Genomic DNA, 22118 nt, shown 5'->3' with positions numbered 1-22118 from the left:
ACCTGGAATGAATATGGAAGCGGAAAGAAAATCCAAGGAAAAGGTGATTAGACCGTGTGAGAAATGATATAAAAAGAAAGCAGGTGAATGATGATTGATAAGTTGATGAACGACAGAGAGGTATGGAAGAAAATAACATGCTGGGATGCCAAGTGATGAGACAGGGGCAAGGGAATGATGATATCACCCTACGGGTACCTAAAGCGAAGGAACTCACTTCTGCGGTGGGTCTATTTTCTAGTTTTGGCACTGGTTCTTCCAAAGCTAACATCAGTGAGGAGATCAGGATGCAAACCAGGATGATGTTTTTGAACACAGAGTTGTTCTGGATGTTGAAGCACATCACTCGGAAGCTGTTGAGCAAAATGATCATTAAACAAAAACTATTAATTATTCCAACACTTATTCTCATTGTACCATATTTTAAGCAAATAAAGAATATTTATTATTATATTATTATTAGGTTTACTTCATCCGTTGAAGTCTACATAGTAAAGGAGGCACTTTAGGCATTTTATTTAAAGTTGATGTACGCTTTTTTCTAGATTTGGGATTTTTTGTCTACTCAGAATCACGAGATTCACGAAGTCTTTCGATACTGATAGGATAAAAAAGTATCCCAAGATTTTCATTTGCATTCCGTTACCAAAAACCAAAAATACACGATTCAAGCATCATCGCCTCCTTGAAGTGCTATAACTTTTGCATAAGAAAAATATATAAAAAATATTATATATATAAAGGATACAAGTGTGCCCTATAAAGGGTTGTGGCATCTAAACTTTTTCAGAATTAATGGGTTGAAATAACTTTTTTGCAACCGAAAACTTACGGGTTGGTCTTAGAAAAGAAGAAGAAGCTGGTGCCGTCAGGTATGGGTTTTTCTTCGTCCTTCACTTCCACTTCGGAGAGGCGGCGCGGGCGGGCGGACGCCGTGGGTTGACGTTTTAGCGGTGACGGCTCTTTCTTGATATCCCCTGTCCAGAAAGCAACATTAAAAGTACATGGCGGGTGAACAATGCGAACTCTTCGAGCCACCCACACTAGCGTCTCCCGAGCGTCGTCGTCTAGTAAGCTCTATGACTGCTGCTCGACGCAACGTTGGCGCAACTGCGTATCGACGCCATTTTCCATAGCGCTGACTAGACGACGACGCTAGTGTGGATGGCCCTTACTCAGGACTAATATCTACAATGTACAAGATAGCTTCTCAAATATCAACAGTGCGAACTGCGACCAAAATCGAAATGACAAGTGTCATTAAAAGTATTAAATTCAGAAATAATACGTCATTACTTAAATTATTTATAATAAATATTAGAGGACATTCTTACGCAAATTGACTAAGCCCCACGGTAAGCTCTAGAAGGCTTGTGTTGTAGGTCAGACAACGATAGGTAGTATATATAATATACACAAATACTTAAAACACCCATGACGCGAGAACAAATATCAGTGTTCATCACACAAATAAATGCCCTTACCGGGATTCGAACCCAGGACCATCGGCTTCATAGGCAGGGTCACTACACACTAGGCCAGACCAGTCGTCACCATATCTCCTGAATACAGCCTTTCCTATTTTCCAGTCCGCTAACCTTACGTCTTGGTAGTCTTGGTACATTCAAACGGCCGCTCTGTGAGGCTCAAAAGTGATCACGTTCCTTCTTTTTTTTTTTAAACAAAAATTTGACAGTTCCGAACAACTGACAGGCCGATATCGTCCGGCGGAATGATAGCCAGTGGGCCCCTTAAGATCCGAAAGGTGTCGCGAGAGTGACTAAAGTGAGTCATAAAATTTGCTTTATTTAAAGGTTGTAAAATACCGTTTTGATTGATCTGTTGATTTTCCGTAGTGACTAGAACGGTATTCGCTTCTCCCCTCTCTTCTGCCTCTTGCTCATTCACCTCTTCTTCCGATCCCGTTTCTTCATACTCGTGGTCTGATCTGCAATTGTAATAAATTGGAATATCAGTAGTTATTTTCACTTTAGTCTTAATGTCTTTCGCATTTATAATATTAGGATATTAGCAAAGATAGATATAACTCCGTAATAGATGGATACAGTCTAAGGAAAAAACGTGCCTCGAAAATCAAGAAAATTTGATTCTCATTCAGAGGGCGCTACTAGCTTTGGCCAACTGTCGTATGGCGTTGACGGTTTCGTTTGTTATTTAACAATTTTAACGCATATCAGTGAAAGAACATGGGTCAAAATCATAAAAATAATTAATGCAAATAAAAAAAAACATTTATCTATATTTAAATACATTTTATCGTATTTTTATAAATATTTATTTTTAGTTTTAAAGTGTGTCGACAGATGGCAGTGAATTTACTGGGGTTACAAAATTTACTATGACAGTACCGCTCTAGTATAAGTTACTCTATGATATTAGTAAGGATTCTAGCTGGTCGAGCAAGCGCGAAGTACAAGCGAGGCATCCGTTTCAGATTGGGCAAAAATGCTTTTGTATGTCTGTCCGGCTGTTCTCATCTACATTGTCAGTACTCAAGCGATTCTTGTATGTTAGTAGTACCCACGGATATGATGGTCATTCTTGTCTACGTGACAGCGTGATAAAACGGTGTCCGTCACTTTCTATCCCGCGGTGTTAAAAAGTGACAGTTATTTTATCACGTGGATAAAGCCATCCATAATGCGCCTACAGGTTCGATTAATTAGTTATAAGTTTTTTTGTCTTGAACTTGTGAGGTGGAGAACAGCATAATTTACTTATTAATTATTAACAACATGAAAATAAATATTTTATGATGTAAGTCCAAGTATTCTTACCTTGGTATTCTCTTATACCTCTGGTAAAGCCGGCTTAAGGACAATAGCAAATTTAAGTTAGAAAAATAACCTAAATAGAACAAATCACTAGTATACCGCGGTGTATATGGAATCATTAAAAACTGCCTGGTGTTTCAACGTGGTTTCGACAGAAACAATGTTTTGGCTATTATCCATACCAGCAAACATTTTTACATACATTTTGTATGCAGGGATGCTAATAGTTTTGCTGACTGCAAATGTGTAAAAACAACGTTGTGCAAGATTCCTGTTCCACACACCACACATAATATCTTGTTCTTAAATTAATAAGGATGTAGCATGTTCTACGTATTAAGTATTTTTTACTTACCCCTCATCTGAATATATTTCTTCTTCGTTTACATATTCATCGTCTGTCTCTCCTCTTTCTGTATCTTCATCAAGTTGCGGATTACCTGCCTCGGGATTTTCTTCTGCTCCCTACAATTAAAATTTACTGGTTTGTTTAAAATCAATTTCAAATTATTTAAATTCTGAACATAGTTTTGTTAAGATTATGATTAAATATATTTTATTAAATATAATGTTACTAGTAGGTTTATTAGTAAGAAGTAGTTAAATAACTTTACCTAACATTAACGTTAAAAAACATACTCACAATGTAATAACAAAATTTACCTCTGGCTCTTTCTCGACTTCTTCATCATCGTCATCTCCAAGATTATCGACGGCGATAGCCAAGAACACGTTCAGCAGGATATCTGATATTTGTTAAGAAAACCCCAAAGATAACAATAACAACAACATCTGAAATAGATAACATACACTAAAGAAAAAGTGACCAAGTCCACCGGTGGCCGAGGCGGGAATCGAACCCGCGTCTTCGGCTTACGCGGCTAACGTCCTAACCACTAGACCACCCGGCCACGGCGGTACCCGTCCCAAACACAGGATCGGGAAGACTGGAATAAGTGGGGGGAGGCCTTTGCCAAGCAGTGGGACATTATAGGCTCCTAATAATAACGTAACCCTTGAAAAGGATACAATTACCGCAGACAAAGATGATGATGAAATAAATAGATGCGATCATTCCAAAGGAGCCGGCGCCGCCATATGCTTTAATACCCTCGTACATGACGACGTTCCAATCTTCACCAGTCAGGATCTGTCAAATAAAATGATATCATTCTATTTTCCAGAAGAGTCATTCAAAATTTTTGTATTCATTGGATTTAATCGAAATTAGTACAGTGCATACGATCAGTACGGTTTCACTTATTTTTAGTCGCTTTTGGCGACATGTTTCGGATTCTTCACACGAAGTGCACGAGTACAGCCGCCGCAGACACTCATGCCTGAGGAAGGATTCCCGACCAATCCAAAACGTGTTGCCAAAAGCGACTAAAAATAATAGTGAGTGAAACCGTACTGATCTAAATATTTTAATTGGATTTAACTTGTGAATTGATTATTAGGATCAAAGGTAAGTACAGATGTACAAGTTGCGGAAAATTTCCAAAAAGTTGGAAAAGTTCTCGGAAATTTCAGGATAAATTCACAGGAAATAAAGTAAACTTTCTTTCTGGAAATGGGCAATTCCATTCTACAAAAATCCGAAAAGTTTCGGAATATTTTCCATGTGAAAAATTCGCAATCTTGGATAATTTCCGACGGTACATCAAAGTGAGGTTAGGTTTATGTTATAGGAATTATAAATAGAAAATGATTTATTGTGGTTCCGCGTAGACGAATTGTTCAATTCTTCTTTAAAAATTCATACCTGGAACATCGTCAACACAGCTTGCCAGAATGTATCAAAGTTATGCCTCTCCTTCGGTTCCTCAGGAGCATAACTCTCGAACCTCCCCCCGAACACTTGCATGCCGAGCAGCGCGAAGATCATAATGAACAAGAACAGCAGCAGAAGGAGGGAGAAGATGGACTGGATGGAGTTGAGGAGAGAGGTCACGAGGTTAGAAAGAGAACGCCAGTACCTGAAAATATTAGAAATAAATATAAATAAAATTACAACCAAAAATAAAAGCAGACTGGCAGTATCAATGAATTTTTGAAGTGGGACAGGGCTGGCTGATTTGTGGGCCAAAATAAGCACGGAGTGGGAGCCCCAGTCAAACCGAAGATCTGGCAAACCTCGTCGGCGATGGCGCGATAATTTGCACTCACAAAGTTAGCAACAAGCCGCGAAGAGTGGAAAAAGAGGGGGAGGTCTTTGCCCAGCGTTAAACATGTTAAGATATAACAAGCGGATCCTTGGTTCATTCAGAGGGGAACGGGGAAAGCGTTAAATGGGGGATAGTAGATATTTCACTTACTTTGTAACTTTAAAAACTCTGAGCAGCCGGACGCAGCGTAATACAGAGATGCCGAGTTGAGGGATGGTTTCCGTCGCTGTAAGCACCAGCTCCAAGACCGAACATATCATGACGAAGCAGTCGAAACGGTTGAAGAGAGAAACGAAGTAGCCCTGAAATAGAAACAATAATTATCAATTTGTGCGTGATTGTCCCATAATATTTATTTATTTAAGCATATCTCCATTGCGAGCAGGGTAACGTAGCAGGAATCATGGAGACATTTGAGCTGAATACGATTCAGTTTGGGATATTATAAAAATTGTATACCAATGTTTATGTTTATGTGTTGTGAAGTTTATGCTTCCAATGTAGCCCACAAGATGGCAGACAGAACCTACTATGCACAAGAAAACGTACGAGAAGGGTAGATGGCAGCACGATTAGGCCCGTAAAGTGCCGTTATTCGAGTCAGTGTACTGATGTAAAATAGTAGATTGTGTCACAAGGGAGCAAAATGACATATTTACGGCGAGGGCGTACATTGAAGAATCCTAAACGAAGCGAAGGATTCTATAATAGAATCCCGAGAGTAGCGAGGGATTCTAAAGTAGAATCCTGAGCGTAGTGAGGGATTCAAGTGTGCTACGCCCAAGATGGGAATAATTTTGCTACCATGTGGCACATACTGCTTTTCACATCACCTATGAGTAATTATGATGTTTAAAAATATTATTTAAGCTAAAAAAATAATGTGCAAAAAATGTAAAAATAGTGTCCTAGAACAGAAAAGTGTTACTTTGATCCCTCCTAGCAGAGAAGAAAAGTGCCACTTTGATCCCTCCTAGCAGCGAAGAAAAAGCCCTCTGTTTTGAATTGGTGATGTGAAAATTAACATCATCTTCCTCGCATTATCCTGGCATTTTGCCAGGGCTCCGCTTGACAACAAAAATTTACGAATTTACAATTTACAAATTTTACAATACTCACTTGAATGCCAAGGGCATACATTTTGATCAACATCTCCATAGTGAAGAGCACAACGAACACGTAGTTCGCACAAGTCTGAAACGTGTCGAGCCATGTCGGTTGTCTGAAAATAAAAAACATGACTATCAAATTTTTAACACACAATATGCACCCGCAAAAATGTGCATATTTTTATTTCATTTCATCATCATCATCATCAGGTCAGCCGATAGACGTCCACTGCTGGACATAGGCCTCCCCCAAGGCTCGCCACTCCGACCGATCCTGTGCCGCTCGCATCCACCGAATTCCCGCGACCTTCACCAGGTCGTCGCTCCATCTCGTTGGAGGCCTACCGGCAGTTCGTCTTCCGGTACGCGGACGCCACTCCAGAACCTTCCGGCCCCACCGGCCATCAGTTCTGCGAGCAATGTGCCCCGCCCACTGCCACTTAAGGTTTGCAATTCTGCGAGATATGTCGGTGACCCTAGTTCTACTGCGGATATCATCATCATTTTTATTTATTGCTTAGTAATTTTAGAATATGTGTACAAATGCAAACGCAAAAGCTTGAAGATGGTCTTCCTTACTACTTACTTACTGGTGTGGCGCGACGACCCGAAGTGTATCTTGACCTCCGACACCAAAGAACGCCATGCTACTCTGTCCAAAGCCGTTTCTGTCCAGTCGGCGGTGGATGGTCCCTTATTTTATTTATTTTATTTTATTTTATTTTGATAGGTACAATAACATAATGCAGGCAAACAACATTGTAAAATATTTCTTACATAAGCAACTTACACATTACTTACATTACGATTACAATTGTACACAACATTATCGTGGAATAATTATTAAGCTAAATACTAATTTTGACTATAAAATCTTTTGTTATTAAAATTAAATCACTTACTTGTAATGTTCAGTTGCCAACACCATTGTGTTTAAAAACACAAGTACGATTATGGCCCAGTAGAAACCCTGAGATTTGACAGCTCGTCGGCAAGCCCTACGCATACGGCGGTTCACCTGCAATAAAAAATATCATAAGCTAATCCGTAGCAACTTGGGGGAAAATGCACTCGTTTTTGGGTATCTGGCTGTAGTCCTGTGTTTTTCATGTTTATTTTTTATTTTTATTATTTTGTACTCGCCAAACTGCTTATGCAGTTTGTTGGGGAGACAGCAGTTTTTATTTACAATTTTATTGCACCTACTTAGGTTGCTATCATTCTATTCTATGTAAAAAATGTTCGATTCAGTTTATGGGAAATATGATTTTCAAAATTATGTACCTAAAGGTTTATATTATTTTTATATGGAAAACAAAATTTTTCAAGTCAGAATTTAAAATTTTCCTGAGATTTTATAAAACTTTTTTAACTATGGAAATTTTTCGCAACTTGTGCATATCATTACCGCCATCACCGAAAAACCGAAAGAAAGAAAGAGAGACCGATAACACGACAATAGATCGATAACGATAATGTTTATATTTCTTTGTTGTTTTTATACTTTTGTATGTTATAGTGTGTCACGAATAAATGCGATGATTTCTGAAAATCGTTATCTGCCTCTCTATCACTCGAATATGCAAGAACCAGAGAGACCGATAACAATTTTAGATTTTGCGATGGTTGAAGTAGGCGCTCAGGTCTACAGGTCCACATTTTGTTGGGGTTTGCTGGTTGGCCTTCTTTTTCCTAGTTCTTTCTACTTTCTGTGGCAGTGGTGTACAACTGTACATACCTTATCGAATCTTTTGAAGTAAACTTTGCAGGTGCCTGTGTTTTCTGTTGTGTCCACGTTTGTTTGAGATCCCTCGTTGCTTGTTCTCTCGTAATTGTTACCTGCAACAAATATAAAAATAAATTTATCTTTGGGGCAACTTCCACTATTACGAGTACACTTGTGTAATTTCATATCGAAACGTAGGAGGGTGTAATTTCAGCAATTGACTCCCTTTTTTGAACAAGTCCATGCTTTAGAAAATATCGGCAGAGAGTTCATTCCAGCCAGAGCGCAACTAACTAAAGAGCGTAACTCCTCCGAAATCTCACTATATAAAATACATGACAAACAAGGGCCTGACACTCTTTAATATCGTCCTATTGCGAATCCTATGAGAGGAAAGAGAAAATAGTGCCATGCTTTGTCTTTATCATCGACCGTGCATTTTTTACATGGTGGTGTTGGCATCATAGCAAGGAGGCGATGGCGAAATACGATATTTATAAGAGTAAGAGAATAAGGATTATGCTACCATACAAGAAACTGTGAATACATGAATATGTCTTTCTCTTACCCCTGGTCACTTGGTTTCCTGTCTATAACTACTTGTGTATACTATGTGATGACAAACATTTATTCAGACAGCGCAGATAATTAATTAAAAACCGGCCAAGTGCGAGTCGGATTCGCCCACCGAGGGATCCGTACTTTTTAGTATTTGTTGTTCTAGCGGCAACAGAAATACATTATCTGTGAAATTTCAACTGTCTGGCTATCACGGTTCATGAGATACAGCCTGGTGACAGACAGACAGACTCGGTGGGCGAGTCCGACTCGCACTTGTTAAGATTTTTATGCTAACAACGTTATGGATCAATGTACTGAAATAAACTTTTATTTTATTTTATAGTTAGTACGACAACGACACGACAATTGACAAGGTTAACTGGAAGAAATTCCTTAAAGGGATAAGTTCGCCTTTGTACTGCCAATTCTGTGCCATATTTGTGTTCTGTGTTTTGTACAATAAAAAGTTTATACATACATACATACAATTTAAATCATACTGACCCTGCGAATCTTCTCCTTCATTCTCCTGCTTGGGCTCGTTTTCAAGGTCCAGGGTCTCAGCTACGGTGATCCAGTTGAGATATCCCTTCATGTCTTCCTCAAACTCTTTTCTTTCTCGTGACTTTTGGAAGTCTCCACGATTCTTCGCCTTGTTACTCGCTTTTGAGAATTCTCTGGAAGAAAAAATGAGGTAAAGAAAGTGAAATATTTAAATAATATAAGCGCGAAGGTTCGACCTTCCATACGAATTTTGAATTTCGCGTATTATTCTACTGACAATATTTGTTTGCCAGACTGTATGTGTAAAATTAATATTTTTTTAGGCATTTGAGCAAATTATTATTTTAAAATCCCTAACTTAAGTTACTTAACTTAACAATAATCCCTAACTTAAGTCTTAAAAAATAATGGATACGAAAATGTAGAAATACTTACTTATTAAAATATTTTTATTCGTCAATACACAAACGAGACAATTAACATAAAACCAAAACGTAGAAAGAAGAAAATGCCACGAAATGCCTCATCTCAGCATATTCCTGGCGACTTTCAGCGCTGATTTCCCGATGAGACCATCAAGTGAGAAACATATTATTAAGAATAACAAAGACGAAGTTAAGACAAACTTCTTTAAGCCAGATATAATGTAGCAATACCTATGTAAATTTCGTAACTTACCCGGATAACACACCAAGAATTAGGTTCATGACGAAAAAGTTCCCAAAGATGACCAGAGAGACGAAGTAGATCCAAGGCCAGGAAGAACCCTTGACATCTGATATCTGAAATTAAATAGAAAAAAATATTTATCATTCGCTAGCCATTTCTCTACGTCTGTAGTTATAATACGTTATTTTAATTATTAAAATAATAATATACAGATTCCATCTACGCTAACTCTGCACAAACTTTCCAACGACAAAGTGTGGCAGTGTGAATATACGTTTTGCTAAGTCGGTGCAGAGGTTGGTCTGACTATATAGTCAGGTATTAACTCAATGCAGAAAAAGGAAAATAAAGATTAAAATTATGACGGAATTTCAAATGAAATACTGAATTGTCAGAAGACTTACTTGTGCCAGCGTTTTGAGAGGCTCTAAACTTTTCGAAGTAAAGGAAAAGTTAAAAATGTTCATTGCCTTGGGCAACATTCGAAATCACTGCTTGTGGGCACTTTTCTTCCGAGAATTTTTCTCCCAAGACGGGAAATTTTATTTCAAATATCATTCGTGACTTTAGCTGCCGGCTTTGACTATTAAAAACACTTACCCAATACATAATGTCAGTCCATCCCTCAAGTGTGATACACTGGAATACCGTGAGCATAGCGTAGCCAATATTGTCAAAGTTGGTGATACCGTCGTTCGGGCCTGGCCAGGCTGGGGACCCTGGTGTACATACTTCGTCGGGTTCGCAGTTGTGACCAACGTTGAACTCAGTGCTGCATGGTCTTTCTTCATCGCCCATTATCAATTTACCACCTGAAAGACAATTTATGTTGCTGTGGGTCAAATTTTGCTTCCAAGAGCTGATATTTTGCATACATATATAAATCGGATGACCATGCAATATTATGATGACATGGAGCTGATCTGATGATGGAGACAGAAGATGGCCGTTGTCTGTTTGTTTGAATTGTCTCGATGAGTATTAAGGTGGAATCGCATAGAACCGCATTTAATATAAGAGAAATCGCTCCCTAGTGTGAAGACGCGTATGCATTGGAAAGCTGAATTGCATGCGTACACAAAATATATTTTTCATGCATGTAGCCTATTGTCAGCGTGGTGAAAAGGGGCCAGAATTCCACTTACTCTCATTCTTATGACATATGTTATGCATGACTCCAGAGAACAGCTCGAGGCCTATGATGGCGTAGATGATGATGACAAATAGCACCAGGAACGCGATGTGGCACAGCGGTATCATGGCCTTCAGGATTGAGTTGAGCACGATCTGGAGACCTGGAAAAGACATAGTTACTTTGATCAGACACAGTCAAAAAGGAAGAGCTTTGCTCCTTCTGACAGAAGAAGGTCTGTATCTTCTATAAGTGGAGTATGTGTACAATTGCAAGAGTTAGAAGCGACGAAAGAGCTTGTAGAAAGTCTTACCCGATAGACAGTCTTTTCCACATTACGCTAATCAAAAATGTAAAATTATAAAAAAACAGAAATGAGCAACGACAAGAAAACGACGCTATTACAGGTTAGAGGTAGACGGGTTGGGTAGGGCTGCACCGTCATTGAAACCGAAGAAATGTTGGATGGATTTGAATCTGTGCCGTGTCCCACGGATACACATGCTGGTGGCTCGGATTATCGAAATCATAATTTTGGATCTTAGCCAGCCCATTACTACACTAAGGGATCTGTTCCACCGGTCAGCGATGGCTTCATCGAGATGTTTGATGAAGGTGGACATTTGCGGAGCGAAGACTCCATCGACGGATGTGACAAGGGGAGTGAAAGTTGCGTGACGCTTTTCGCAGGAGTTCGTGTATTTTCTTTTTTTCTCTTCTTCGTCGGATTTTGTCTTTTCCACATTGACCTTACCTTAAATAACTAATTGAATGTGCTTAAGTGTGTTTGTATAAACGTGCTTACTTGGAACGCCGGAGACCAATCGCAGCGGTCGAAGCACTCTGAAGGCTCTGAGCGCCTTTACGTCGAATGCATCTTTGAACAGGACTTGCAGCGACTGGCTCATTATACTGAAACGTATTAACAATTTGTTAGATCTCTTAAGTGCAAGATCTCACTAGGAAATGAGAGACGGTGGAGGTTCACATAAGATTTCTCCATTAGGAAGGAAATAATTTACTAAGATGAACTACCACTACAACATAGAGCGATTTGTCATGAATATGCGACGTAGAAGAATAATAAAAAATCATCTTATAAAAATATCATTCGAGCTATGTAGCTGCGCCTAATATTAGGTGTGAAACTAAAGGATCGCATCCGGATCACCACGATGCGCTCTAAAATTCAAATAATAGATGTAGCTCGGAAAGCGGCTAAGTTAGAGTGAAATTTGGTCATGTCTGTCATGTGCCGAATAATTTATGGGCCAAGATAACCACGGAGTGGGTGCCCCGTAAGTCTAACCGGGGATCCGGTAGACCTTGTCGGCGATAGCGGGATAACCGGGAGGAGTGGAAAGAAAGGAGGGAGGAGAGGCCTTTACCCAGCAATGGGACACAATAGGCTCGCAATAATAAGAATCATAATATTTTACCCTATAGTGACGATGGTTAAATCAATTTCAATTTATTTGCATCAGACATAATTAGTCCATAGAAATGTTAGTAACAAACAAAAACTTAACTAACTTAGCGGTTTCACTCACGTGTTTTTAGTCACTCGAAAGTCAAGTTAATATGTCTCACGATAGTTTAAAGTTTAAATTCGGAACAAAAACTTATTTGTACGTTAACAACTTACAGACTACTTAAAGTATATTATATACAATACCTCTCGACTTCATGTGAATGGAATTTCAGTGGCTCCAGACTGCACTTACTAGCCGCGGGCACTGTGACACCAGATTCAGGAGACTGTTAGTACTCTCCTGCACGCAACCAGACTGTTCCACGCGTTCCGCAGATAAGCCCCAGGATGGAACAGGAAGCCGTACGCCATGATCTTCATCACTCCCCGGTGAAGAAGAAGAAATGACATCTTACCCAATAGTGACGATAGTGAAAACCATACTGTGCCACGGGTTTCGCAGATAAGCCCCAGGATGGAACAGGAAGCCATACGTGATGATATTTATCACTCCCTAGTGATGAATAATAAATGACATCTTACCCAATAGTGACGATGGTGAAATCCAGACTGTTCCACGCGTTCCGCAGATAAGCCCCAGGATGGAACAAAAAGCCGTATGCGATGATCTTCATCACGCACTCCCCAGTGAAGATGACCATGAAAATCCATTCTACTTTTTCCTGAAATAATTTAAAATTTGAAGCAGTGGGTGTATAAAGAGAGCTTATAATAGATCCAACGACATGGGAGACTCTAACAAGTGAACGAGCATGCATGCATGTGTGAAATTTCATTATGCACACTCTTCTTTTTTAATTTTACTTGTTTTTTTATCAAAACTTTGTGCTCCTTTTGTAATTTAACTTGTTATTAATATCTTCAATTGTTATTATTTTAATGATCAAAGCGTCAATTGTACTTAATTACGAGCACAGATGTTATTATTGTAATTGATTTAGGTAATTATGCTACCCTCCGACCGTCCTAGTCTGGGACCGGTCTGAAAACCAGCGCCGGCCATCTCGGCCCGGCACACGCTGAGACTGGAAACCCTTTGCCCAATATATTCTAATTTGTTTGATTGTACTTATAAATTAATAATTGTTTATTTTTATTCTTGTTTTATGTAATTTTATTTTATTTTCTTTTAAACTTTTGGATATTGTGGCAATAAATAATTCTTATTCTTATTCTCAAGTGGCGCTATGGATGGATGGATACTACTTAGTTGAGAAATTCACTCGAAATTTACCAGGGGCCCTATTCGAGATGCACAACTGTCAGTTTCGGCTTCCACATCAGTTCAACATTGGAATGAATCATCAGGTTGTTATGTCATATGCGCTTCAAGCGAAAGCACGAACACCTGAATAAACGTTTTATAACTCACCAATATTCCATTAGTATAGTTTGTGTCTCCAGACGGGAAGGGCGTGAAGACAGCCAGAGCTATGCAGTTCGCGAAGATAGTTGTGAGAATCATGTACTCAAACGGTCTGGGATAGTGCTAAGGAATTTTTTATATTTTTTATATTAAAAACTGATCGGCGATTGGCCCTAGTCACACCTGATGGAAAGTGAAGACAGGGCCTAAGATGAAGCTCACCGGTTCAGTAACAGCCTATTCACTCTCGTTTTAAAGAGACTGTGGTCATATTGATCAGGGAATACAGAAATACTTGTAATTGTCTAGTAATTAGCTACTATCTACGGTGTTCAAGGCTCTGCAGTCTAGCCTCTACAAATCCCGCATCTCCAATAAGCAGAGCTTCCTAGCGCGTTTGTTTATGGAATCTAAGGCGGCTAACTGATATTTTGCGGATCCATCCCAAAAGTGGCTGCAGTACTCCATACACGACCGGACTTGAGCTACGTAAAGCTGAAGAAGCTGCCCCGGTGTGAAGTACCGCTTGACCTTAGAGAAGACGCCCAATCATCTAGCTGCAGATTTGGCCAGAGATTCAATATACGCCCCAAAGCTCAGGTTAGACAAGTACTTTACTGCTTTACTGCTAAAAGCCCAGAAAATCAAATCACCACCGTCGCTACCATAATCGGAGCGGCCATGCTGGTCATACCCATATCTCAATAAAGCCTGTATAACTATGAGGTTTAAGTGCATGTTCAGATATTTTAGAGCACCTTCCCAGCACACAAGTATTTGATGGTATTATAAATTTATGATTGTGTCTGCATGAACATCTGGCGAAAAAGTTTACAAACACATTAGATTTATTTTCATTTGGATTTACATCGACATTTTTATCTCTCGTTAACGTTAAGACAAAACACTTATTTTTCTGCTTATTTGCGTCATGTTGACGTCGAAATCCTAAACGACCTGAAAATATCATTATAAAAATGGCTAAAAATATCTGTCCATTGTTCTGGTCCTAAACAAAAGCGAGGAAATATCCTCGTATTTTATTCTTGTAACGAAATAGATGACAAAATGAAAAGAAGCTGTTGACTCACACCAGAACGTAACGTAAGAAAGGTCTGGGTCCGGGCCGAGCAGTCTAACAATTTTCTATAGAAAGCATCGCGTGATCATGATCACCGGTTGATCACTCGTCTCATAAAACGAAATGTCGCCGGACACGAATCGTTTTGGCGTTGGTCATTTGTTCCGACAGTGTGGTTACGGCAAAATAACTGGTTAATACTTTTACGATTTTTTTAAGTCTAAAACATAATAACGGAAATTGTAACCAAAAATAACAAAATGAACACTTTGTCGTTTTGTTAATTTAACCAATAATATCACTGATAAAATAAAACTATGAAAACGGATTATATCGCGTATATTTCTCAGTCACCCGTTGACCACGAACGCTGTAAACGGTTCGAAACGTCGGGATGTATTATTTAAATTCAATATACGCGATATAATCCGTTTTCATAGTTTTATTTCATGAGTAACTATCGCGGTAACCGAAGACAGTATTAATATCTCTGATAAGTAAGAAAATTTATGGAATGTCCCTCAGATGCCTAATGATGAATAAAGAAAAGTTCTCCATACTATTTTAACTATACCACCATATTTTTATAACAAAAAGGATACTTCCACTCCACAATCGCATAGCACAGCCTCCTCAGCGGATTCTTCAACCCCAGACACAGCAGACTCCGCTTCGGTTTCTCTGGCTGTGGTTTGCCACGGGAGCGCGCCTGCTTTTTCGGCGCGGGCGCGGTCTCGTCCGCGCCCGGCGTGCCTGGGGTGGGGGGCGCGTCGGCCATTGCTGTAATCAAAAATGGTATTTTAAACATGGGTTACTTTAGCTCTAGCGTTAAAAAGTACGAGTAAAGGATGTTTCACGTTAGACCGGGCCGTGTCCGGGCCGGAGCTTCCGGCGCTTCGTTTTCTATGGAAAGCATCACGTGATCACCTGTCATGTCATAGAAAAGTAAGCGCCGGAGACTCCGGCCCGGACACGGCCCGGTCTAACGTGAGTCATACTTTAATGGCCGCTTCTCCATGAAAACGCGGTTTCGCGCGGTCACCTTCCTATAATATATGAACGGTATAGAAAGGACGACAATCTCATATGGCAGAACTATTGCAAAAGTGCTTTTGTTTCAGCTGTAAATAATAGTTCCTAAGCTCTCCGGTGGCGCTAGTTAGGCTCTGGGACATGAGTATAACAGAACCATATAAGACAACAAATAACCCGACCAAATTACGTAGGTTGTTTTTGGTAGTATTTCGGTGAATGGTGGCGCCGCCTAATTACTGTTTTTTGATGGACACTTTTCATACATAGAGATTTGGCTCCTTTATATAGTCTCCATGCTATAATACTTATGCAACAAATCATGGAGACTATATAAAGGAGCAAAATCTCTCCGTATGAAAAGTGTCAATAAAAAAACAGTAATTAGGCGGCGCCACCATACACCGAAATAATACCAAAAACAACCTACGTAATTTGGTCGGGTTATTTGTTGCCTTTTATGGTACATGTCATACTCATGTCCCAGAGCCTACCTAGCGCCACCTATTTACAGCTGAAAGCTGGTCACTTTTGCAATAATTCTGCCATAAGAGATTGTCGTCCTTTCTATACCGTCCATACAACAAACATTATACACATGGAGACTATATAAAGGAGCCAAATCTCTATGTATTGAAAGTGTCCATCAAAAAACAGTAATTAGGCGGCGCCACCATACACCGAAATACTAACAAAAACAACCTACGTAATTTGGTCGGGTTATTTGTTGCCTTATATGGTTCATGTTATACTCATGTCTCAGAGCCTTACTAGCGCCACCGGAGAGATTAGGAAGTATTATTTAAAGCTGAAAGCGGTCACTTTTGCAACAATTCTGCCATAAGAGATTGGCATCCTTTCTATACCATCCATAATTATACACTCGAAAATTAAAACGCCCAACGAATCAACAAATGTGTCAATCCAAACTTGTCCAAATCATATGAGTCACTTAAGAAACGCGAGTATCTACAAAAAGTTTGCACAATTTTATCTTTATGTAAAAAATAAATAAATAAAATAATTTAAATTGAATAATTATAAAGGCAAGGTCACGCCGGATGCATATGCAGCGCATCTCCGGATCTGCGTATCGCATCTAAATTCTGAACAACGAAATATACATACCTACCTACATAGATACTAGGCAGTAGGTACTTACAGTGATAATTAATTTTTAAAACTATATTCACGTTAAAATCTAAACTGCAGTGGTGTCGAAAATGCTCGTTTTGAAGTCAGTTAAAAAACAATAGAAGTATTAGTAAAGTAATCAATCACTTCATTGTACAAAAACAGGTTCAAATAAAAATTTCTGAAATTGAGGTACAAAGGCGAACCTATCCCTATAAGTTCATTTACATTATAATTATTTTATCGCCATTTGTAGATAGAAAAGTGTCTACTCATTATAATTTCCGTATCGCAGCAATTGATTCGACAATGTCGTTCGTCGCCAGCATTCTGAATTCGAAATCAGTACACATTTACATTAACGGCCCCATAAAGAGCCGGTAGCACTACCATGAGTCGCTAGCGACTGCTTAAACTCGCTAAAAACAAATAAACCTTTAATTACATGTCACAAATTATAAGCATATCATGAAATAAAACTATGAAAACGGATTATATCGCGTATATTGAATTTATAATACATCCCGACGTTTCGACGTTTTGAGTAACTATCGAGGTAACCGAAGACAATATTATATAAGCATATCATTATTTTTAGTTCCAAAAAAACGGAATTATCACTAATGTCTGGAAGAGATCGCTTTTTACCTATAGCAAAGATAGATATAACTCCGTAATAGATGGATACAGTCTAAGGAAAAAACGTGCCTCGAAAATCACGAAAATTTGATTCTCGATCAGATGGCGCCACTAGTTTTGGCCTACACTCGTATAGAGGGCGTTGACTGTTTCGTTTGTTATTTATAATTTTAACGCATACCAATGAAAGAACATGGGTCAAAATCATATAAAAATAATTAATGCAAATAAAAAAATCATTTATCCATATTTAAATACATTTTATCGTATTTTTATAAATATTTATTTTTAGTTTTAAAGTGTGTCGACAGATGGCAGTGAATTTACTGGGGTTACAAAATTTACTATGACAGTAACGCTCTAGTATAAGTTACTCTATGCCTATAGTGATAACACTGCCTATTGTTACCTAGTCTTAAACGTATATTTATACATATCTAATCCGTATCGTTTCTAGATCTAATATTTGACGTATCTTAAAGGTCGAATCGGGCCGTGAGTTTCCGCAGTCGCTAGCGTAAACGGCTCGATAAACTCATGGTAGAGGTACAGGAGTCCATAAATTGAGACATAAATGTATTATTATCGAGCGCTAATGTAGGCGAGACATAACAAGTAATCGCGGAAAGCTTTGGATTACTGGTCTGTCTTGTTAAATTACTGCCTTGGCCATTAAAATGAGGAGAACTGGATTTTAAGCTTAGAATAAATTTAAAAGTACAAGTTGCATGAAGGGTAATGTGTCCGAAATGGTGGAGGCCTTCAATACGCACCTACTTTTGCTTTTTGATGTCCATGCTCCTATCAGACGAACCTATGTTAAAGATCAATCCTATCCGTGGATCACCTTTACTATTAAGGAGATGATGAAATTGCGTGATGACGCGCACTCTAGGAGCAAACTGACGAAATTAGATGCGCATATAAAATATTATAAAGAATTAAAACGAATAGTTAGCGTTGCAATGCATCGCGAAAAAACGGCCTATTTTAATCGAAATATAAATTTTATGAAAAACCCCCGTAAATTATGGAAAAACATAAAAAATAATGTTGCAAACTTTAAAAAAAATGACTTACAGTTGCCATCCCATCTCAGTAACCCTGAAAAAATTAACGAAAACTTATTGAACCTTCCGTGTAATAATGATGTTAGTATATCCCTTTTGACATTCTATGAGTTTCACAGATTTGACTCGCATATTTTCAGACTGAAGCCCGTAAGTGAAACATTAGTATTAAATTTAATTAAATCAATTACAACAAACGCACAAGGTCACGATGGTATCAATATTAGTATGATTTCGCTTACTTTACCTGAATCCTTAGCAGCAATCACAACCATTGTCAATAACTCATTAGAGACTGGTACATTCCCTGAGCAGTGGAAAGTGGCAGTCGTAAAACCAATTCCTAAAAACCAGAATCCCAATGACTACAAAGATCTTCGTCCCATTAGCATACTTCCTGTCATATCAAAAATAATGGAAAAGGTAGTTTGCATGCAAATGACGGACTACCTTGAGGCAAACAACATCTTGCCGAAAAAACAATCAGGCTTTAGGAAGTCTCGAAGCACTGCAACCGCTCTCCTAGATGTTGTAGATGATATTTTGGCTGCACAAGATGCTGGCGAGACTACATTACTGGTCCTGCTTGATTTCTCACGCGCATTTGACACAATTGATACCTCTCTCCTCCTATCTAAAATGGCTTTCTACGGGTTTGACAATTTATCATTGAAGTGGTTTCACAGTTATCTCAGCGGTCGTAAACAGTATGTTAAAATTTGTAATGATGATGGCACAGAGATGGTTTCTAGAACCCTGCCGGTCACCAGAGGTGTTCCTCAAGGCTCGATTTTGGGACCCATCCTGTTTAGCTTATATAGTGCAGATGTCATCAATCACATAAAACACTGCAACTATCATATATATGCGGATGAGGACCAGTGCGGCTGTACAAAACCTAAATGACGATTTAAATAACATAAACAGGTGGTGTGGCCAAAATATTCTACACTTGAACCCATCAAAATCAAAATTCATGTTGCTAGGCACACGGAAGCAAATTGATAAAGTTGCAGCACTTGATCCTGTAGTTTCTATAAAAGGCGCTCCTCTTGAAAGAGTCGTTGAGACTCGAAACCTGGGTCTTGTGATGGATGAATGTCTAAGGTTCGAAAAACATATTTCTGAAACTATGCGTAACTGCTTCTATCGGCTTAAAGTGCTGTACGGGATTCGCGAGTGTTTGTCTGTTGATATGCGCATCAAATTATGTGATACCCTTATTCTGTCGAAATTAAATTATGCTGATGTAGTGTTTGGCGAGTGTTTACTAGCTAAGACAAAAAAGGTACTGCAGCGAGTACAAAACGCATGTGCACGGTTTTGTTTCCTTTTCCCACGACGAGCACATGTTTCGCCGTTTTTAAACCAGCACGATCTCCTAAATATGAATTCACGTAGACATCTACACTTTTCCACATTGTTGTTTGGAGTCATAAAAAATAAAGAACCCTCGTACCTACATGACAAGCTTAACTTCTCGCAGCGCGCCATAAGACACGCATCACGACTCACTTTTCCTCCACACCGCACGGTTGCCTTCCGTGGCAGCTTTCGTTTCGCTGCCACCAAGTGTTGGAATGATTTGCCACCACCAGTACGTAATTCGAAAACCGTGTCCACCTTTAAAATTCACTTCCGTAAATTCATACTGGCTAAGCAAAAATGCAACACTTAGGCAACCGTGCACACTCAGTCACTCACACACAAATCGCATAGACACTTACATACATACATACACACGAACATTCATAAGACTTAGGTATAGGCTAATTTTAATTAAGTAATTTGATTGTTATTTGTATTTAAGCTTTCCCTTATTTATTTTTTACATTGTGTTTACTAGTCCATCTACTGGACCTTACTGAAAATCAGCGTCGCGGAGTGTGCCATGTTGGCTCACACCGTGACACCAAGCTGAGTAAGGACCATTTAGCGCAACCTCATTCTGTTTAATTATTTCTAGTTTTAGTCTTGTTATGTTGTGCTAATAAATGCTTTTTCTTTCTTTCTTTCTTTCTTTCTAAAAGTGGAAAAATTACTGCCTTGGGTGAGACTTGAACTCACGGCCTCTGGATAGATACTCCAGCGCTCTGCCAACTGAGCCACCAAGACCTCATCCATAGTCAGCAAATCTTCCCACTATATGGGTCTAGGGGACCCTAGCGACATCTACCGTAAGAGTGTTACACTTCTTAAACGGCCACCGGAGTTCTAAGTCATATTGGAAATTCACCAGTTACGATGTGCTACCCATTCTAAATTAATTTTTAACAAGCAGAAACGTCTGCGATCGATGCTATTAAGCTTAGAATAAATTTAAAAGCGGAAAAATTACTGCCTTGGGTGAGACTTGAACTCACGGCCTCTGGATAAAAATTAATTTAGAACTGGATTTTGTCAACACTACTACTTATATAATTTGGCACGCATCTTTGTTATAAGTTCTTGTCTGGAAGAAAGCTTTAGCGATAACAAAGCTTTACCCTGTTGTTTACCTAAGAGTCTCCGGCAAGCTCGGTTCTCTATACAAACGTAGTTCCGCTCTCATTTTAAAACAACTAGTTATCACGGTTCATGAGATACAGCCTGGTGACAGACAGACGGACAGACTGACAGCGGAGTCTTAGTAATAGGGTCTCGTTTTTACCCTTTGGGTACGGAACCCTAAGAAGTAGGTGAGTTGACCGTGACGTCATTGAGTAATGTTTCATATTATATTAGCAAATCGTTTTGACAGTTCTAAAAAGAAACTGATTTAACTGTATTGTAACTATGTCTGTATGTGATTTTAAAATGTATAAGGTCAGGTGGGATAAAAGAAACATTGTTTATTTTGCTCGGGGCAAGAGAAACTGTATAAGGAAAGTACTTCTACGTAATTAGTTAATTTTATTTTTAGGTATTTTTTAATACAGTTGCTCAAAAAGTGCTAATTTACGTAGCTGTTTAGCGTGCAGAAAGTTGGTTTTCGCGAACTAGTGCTTTTTAGTTTTCCATTTTTTTTAATTTATACTTGTTATAATCATGACTACTTATTGATAAGCGTTAATATTACTTTCCTTATAACGTCGTAATCAACATAAAAACCTACTGTTAATGAATGAATGAATGAATGTTTCTTTATTCAGGCAATAGACGTTAATGTAAGAATACGAAAAATATACATATTTCATAATTTAATTACTTACTTACTCATCATCATTATAACACATTTTTTATTTAATATTGAATATTGAAAAACCGTTCTTAATAAGTTGCCTATTTAGGGAACGGAATAGCTATGGAAGGTAGAGGTAGGAATACCTGCCGAAACGCCTGTCAAAGAAGAGGCGTTTTGTCTTACTTTTACTACCTACTAAGAAGCGTTTCAAGTTTCCAAAGTTTTTATTCCTTACTTGTTGTTTTTATTGTTTTTTCGCAACTGTATTAAAAAACGTCGTTCGATCCACGTGCGGAAATGTCATTCTTCACTCGCCTACGGCTCGTGGCAAGATATCTCGTTACTCGTGGAGTGATGACATACTTTCCGCACTAGCATCGAAATGTACTATTTTAATATTTTTAAGTAGGTGAAGATAAAGATAATATTGTCTTCGGTTACCGCGATAGTTACTAATAAAATAAAACTGAAAACGGA

At 38.7% G+C, this 22118-nt stretch overlaps 1 protein-coding gene across 4 annotated transcripts in view; it reads right to left on the bottom strand.

The window, feature by feature from the left end:
• The window catches only part of LOC134751533 (voltage-dependent calcium channel type D subunit alpha-1-like), an 88487-nt gene that overhangs the window by 32004 nt on the left and 34365 nt on the right, over positions 1 to 22118 (bottom strand). For 3 of the 4 annotated variants that reach the window (XM_063686972.1, XM_063686973.1, XM_063686975.1), the window contains exons 2-21: positions 15206 to 15383; positions 13529 to 13634; positions 12679 to 12818; positions 11470 to 11576; positions 10678 to 10827; positions 10133 to 10344; positions 9542 to 9645; positions 8864 to 9036; positions 7811 to 7911; positions 6975 to 7090; positions 6083 to 6185; positions 5114 to 5265; positions 4561 to 4774; positions 3825 to 3945; positions 3459 to 3541; positions 3151 to 3260; positions 2799 to 2831; positions 1827 to 1948; positions 833 to 977; positions 218 to 353 (exon numbers count right to left, since the gene is read on the bottom strand). In XM_063686972.1, the coding sequence (XP_063543042.1) occupies positions 218 to 353; positions 833 to 977; positions 1827 to 1948; positions 2799 to 2831; positions 3151 to 3260; positions 3459 to 3541; positions 3825 to 3945; positions 4561 to 4774; positions 5114 to 5265; positions 6083 to 6185; positions 6975 to 7090; positions 7811 to 7911; positions 8864 to 9036; positions 9542 to 9645; positions 10133 to 10344; positions 10678 to 10827; positions 11470 to 11576; positions 12679 to 12818; positions 13529 to 13634; positions 15206 to 15381 (2604 nt within the window). In that variant the 5' untranslated portion in view covers positions 15382 to 15383. The remainder of the gene's footprint in view (positions 1 to 217; positions 354 to 832; positions 978 to 1826; positions 1949 to 2798; positions 2832 to 3150; positions 3261 to 3458; positions 3542 to 3824; positions 3946 to 4560; positions 4775 to 5113; positions 5266 to 6082; positions 6186 to 6974; positions 7091 to 7810; positions 7912 to 8863; positions 9037 to 9541; positions 9646 to 10132; positions 10345 to 10677; positions 10828 to 11469; positions 11577 to 12678; positions 12819 to 13528; positions 13635 to 15205; positions 15384 to 22118) is intronic. The other variant, XM_063686974.1, reaches the window with a different exon arrangement.

Source organism: Cydia strobilella, chromosome 22 (genome assembly GCF_947568885.1).
Source record: "Cydia strobilella chromosome 22, ilCydStro3.1, whole genome shotgun sequence".
Lineage (NCBI taxonomy): Eukaryota > Metazoa > Arthropoda > Insecta > Lepidoptera > Tortricidae > Cydia > Cydia strobilella.
The sequence above is the reverse complement of the archived record's forward strand: the minus strand, read 5'-3'. Positions and strand labels throughout refer to the sequence as shown.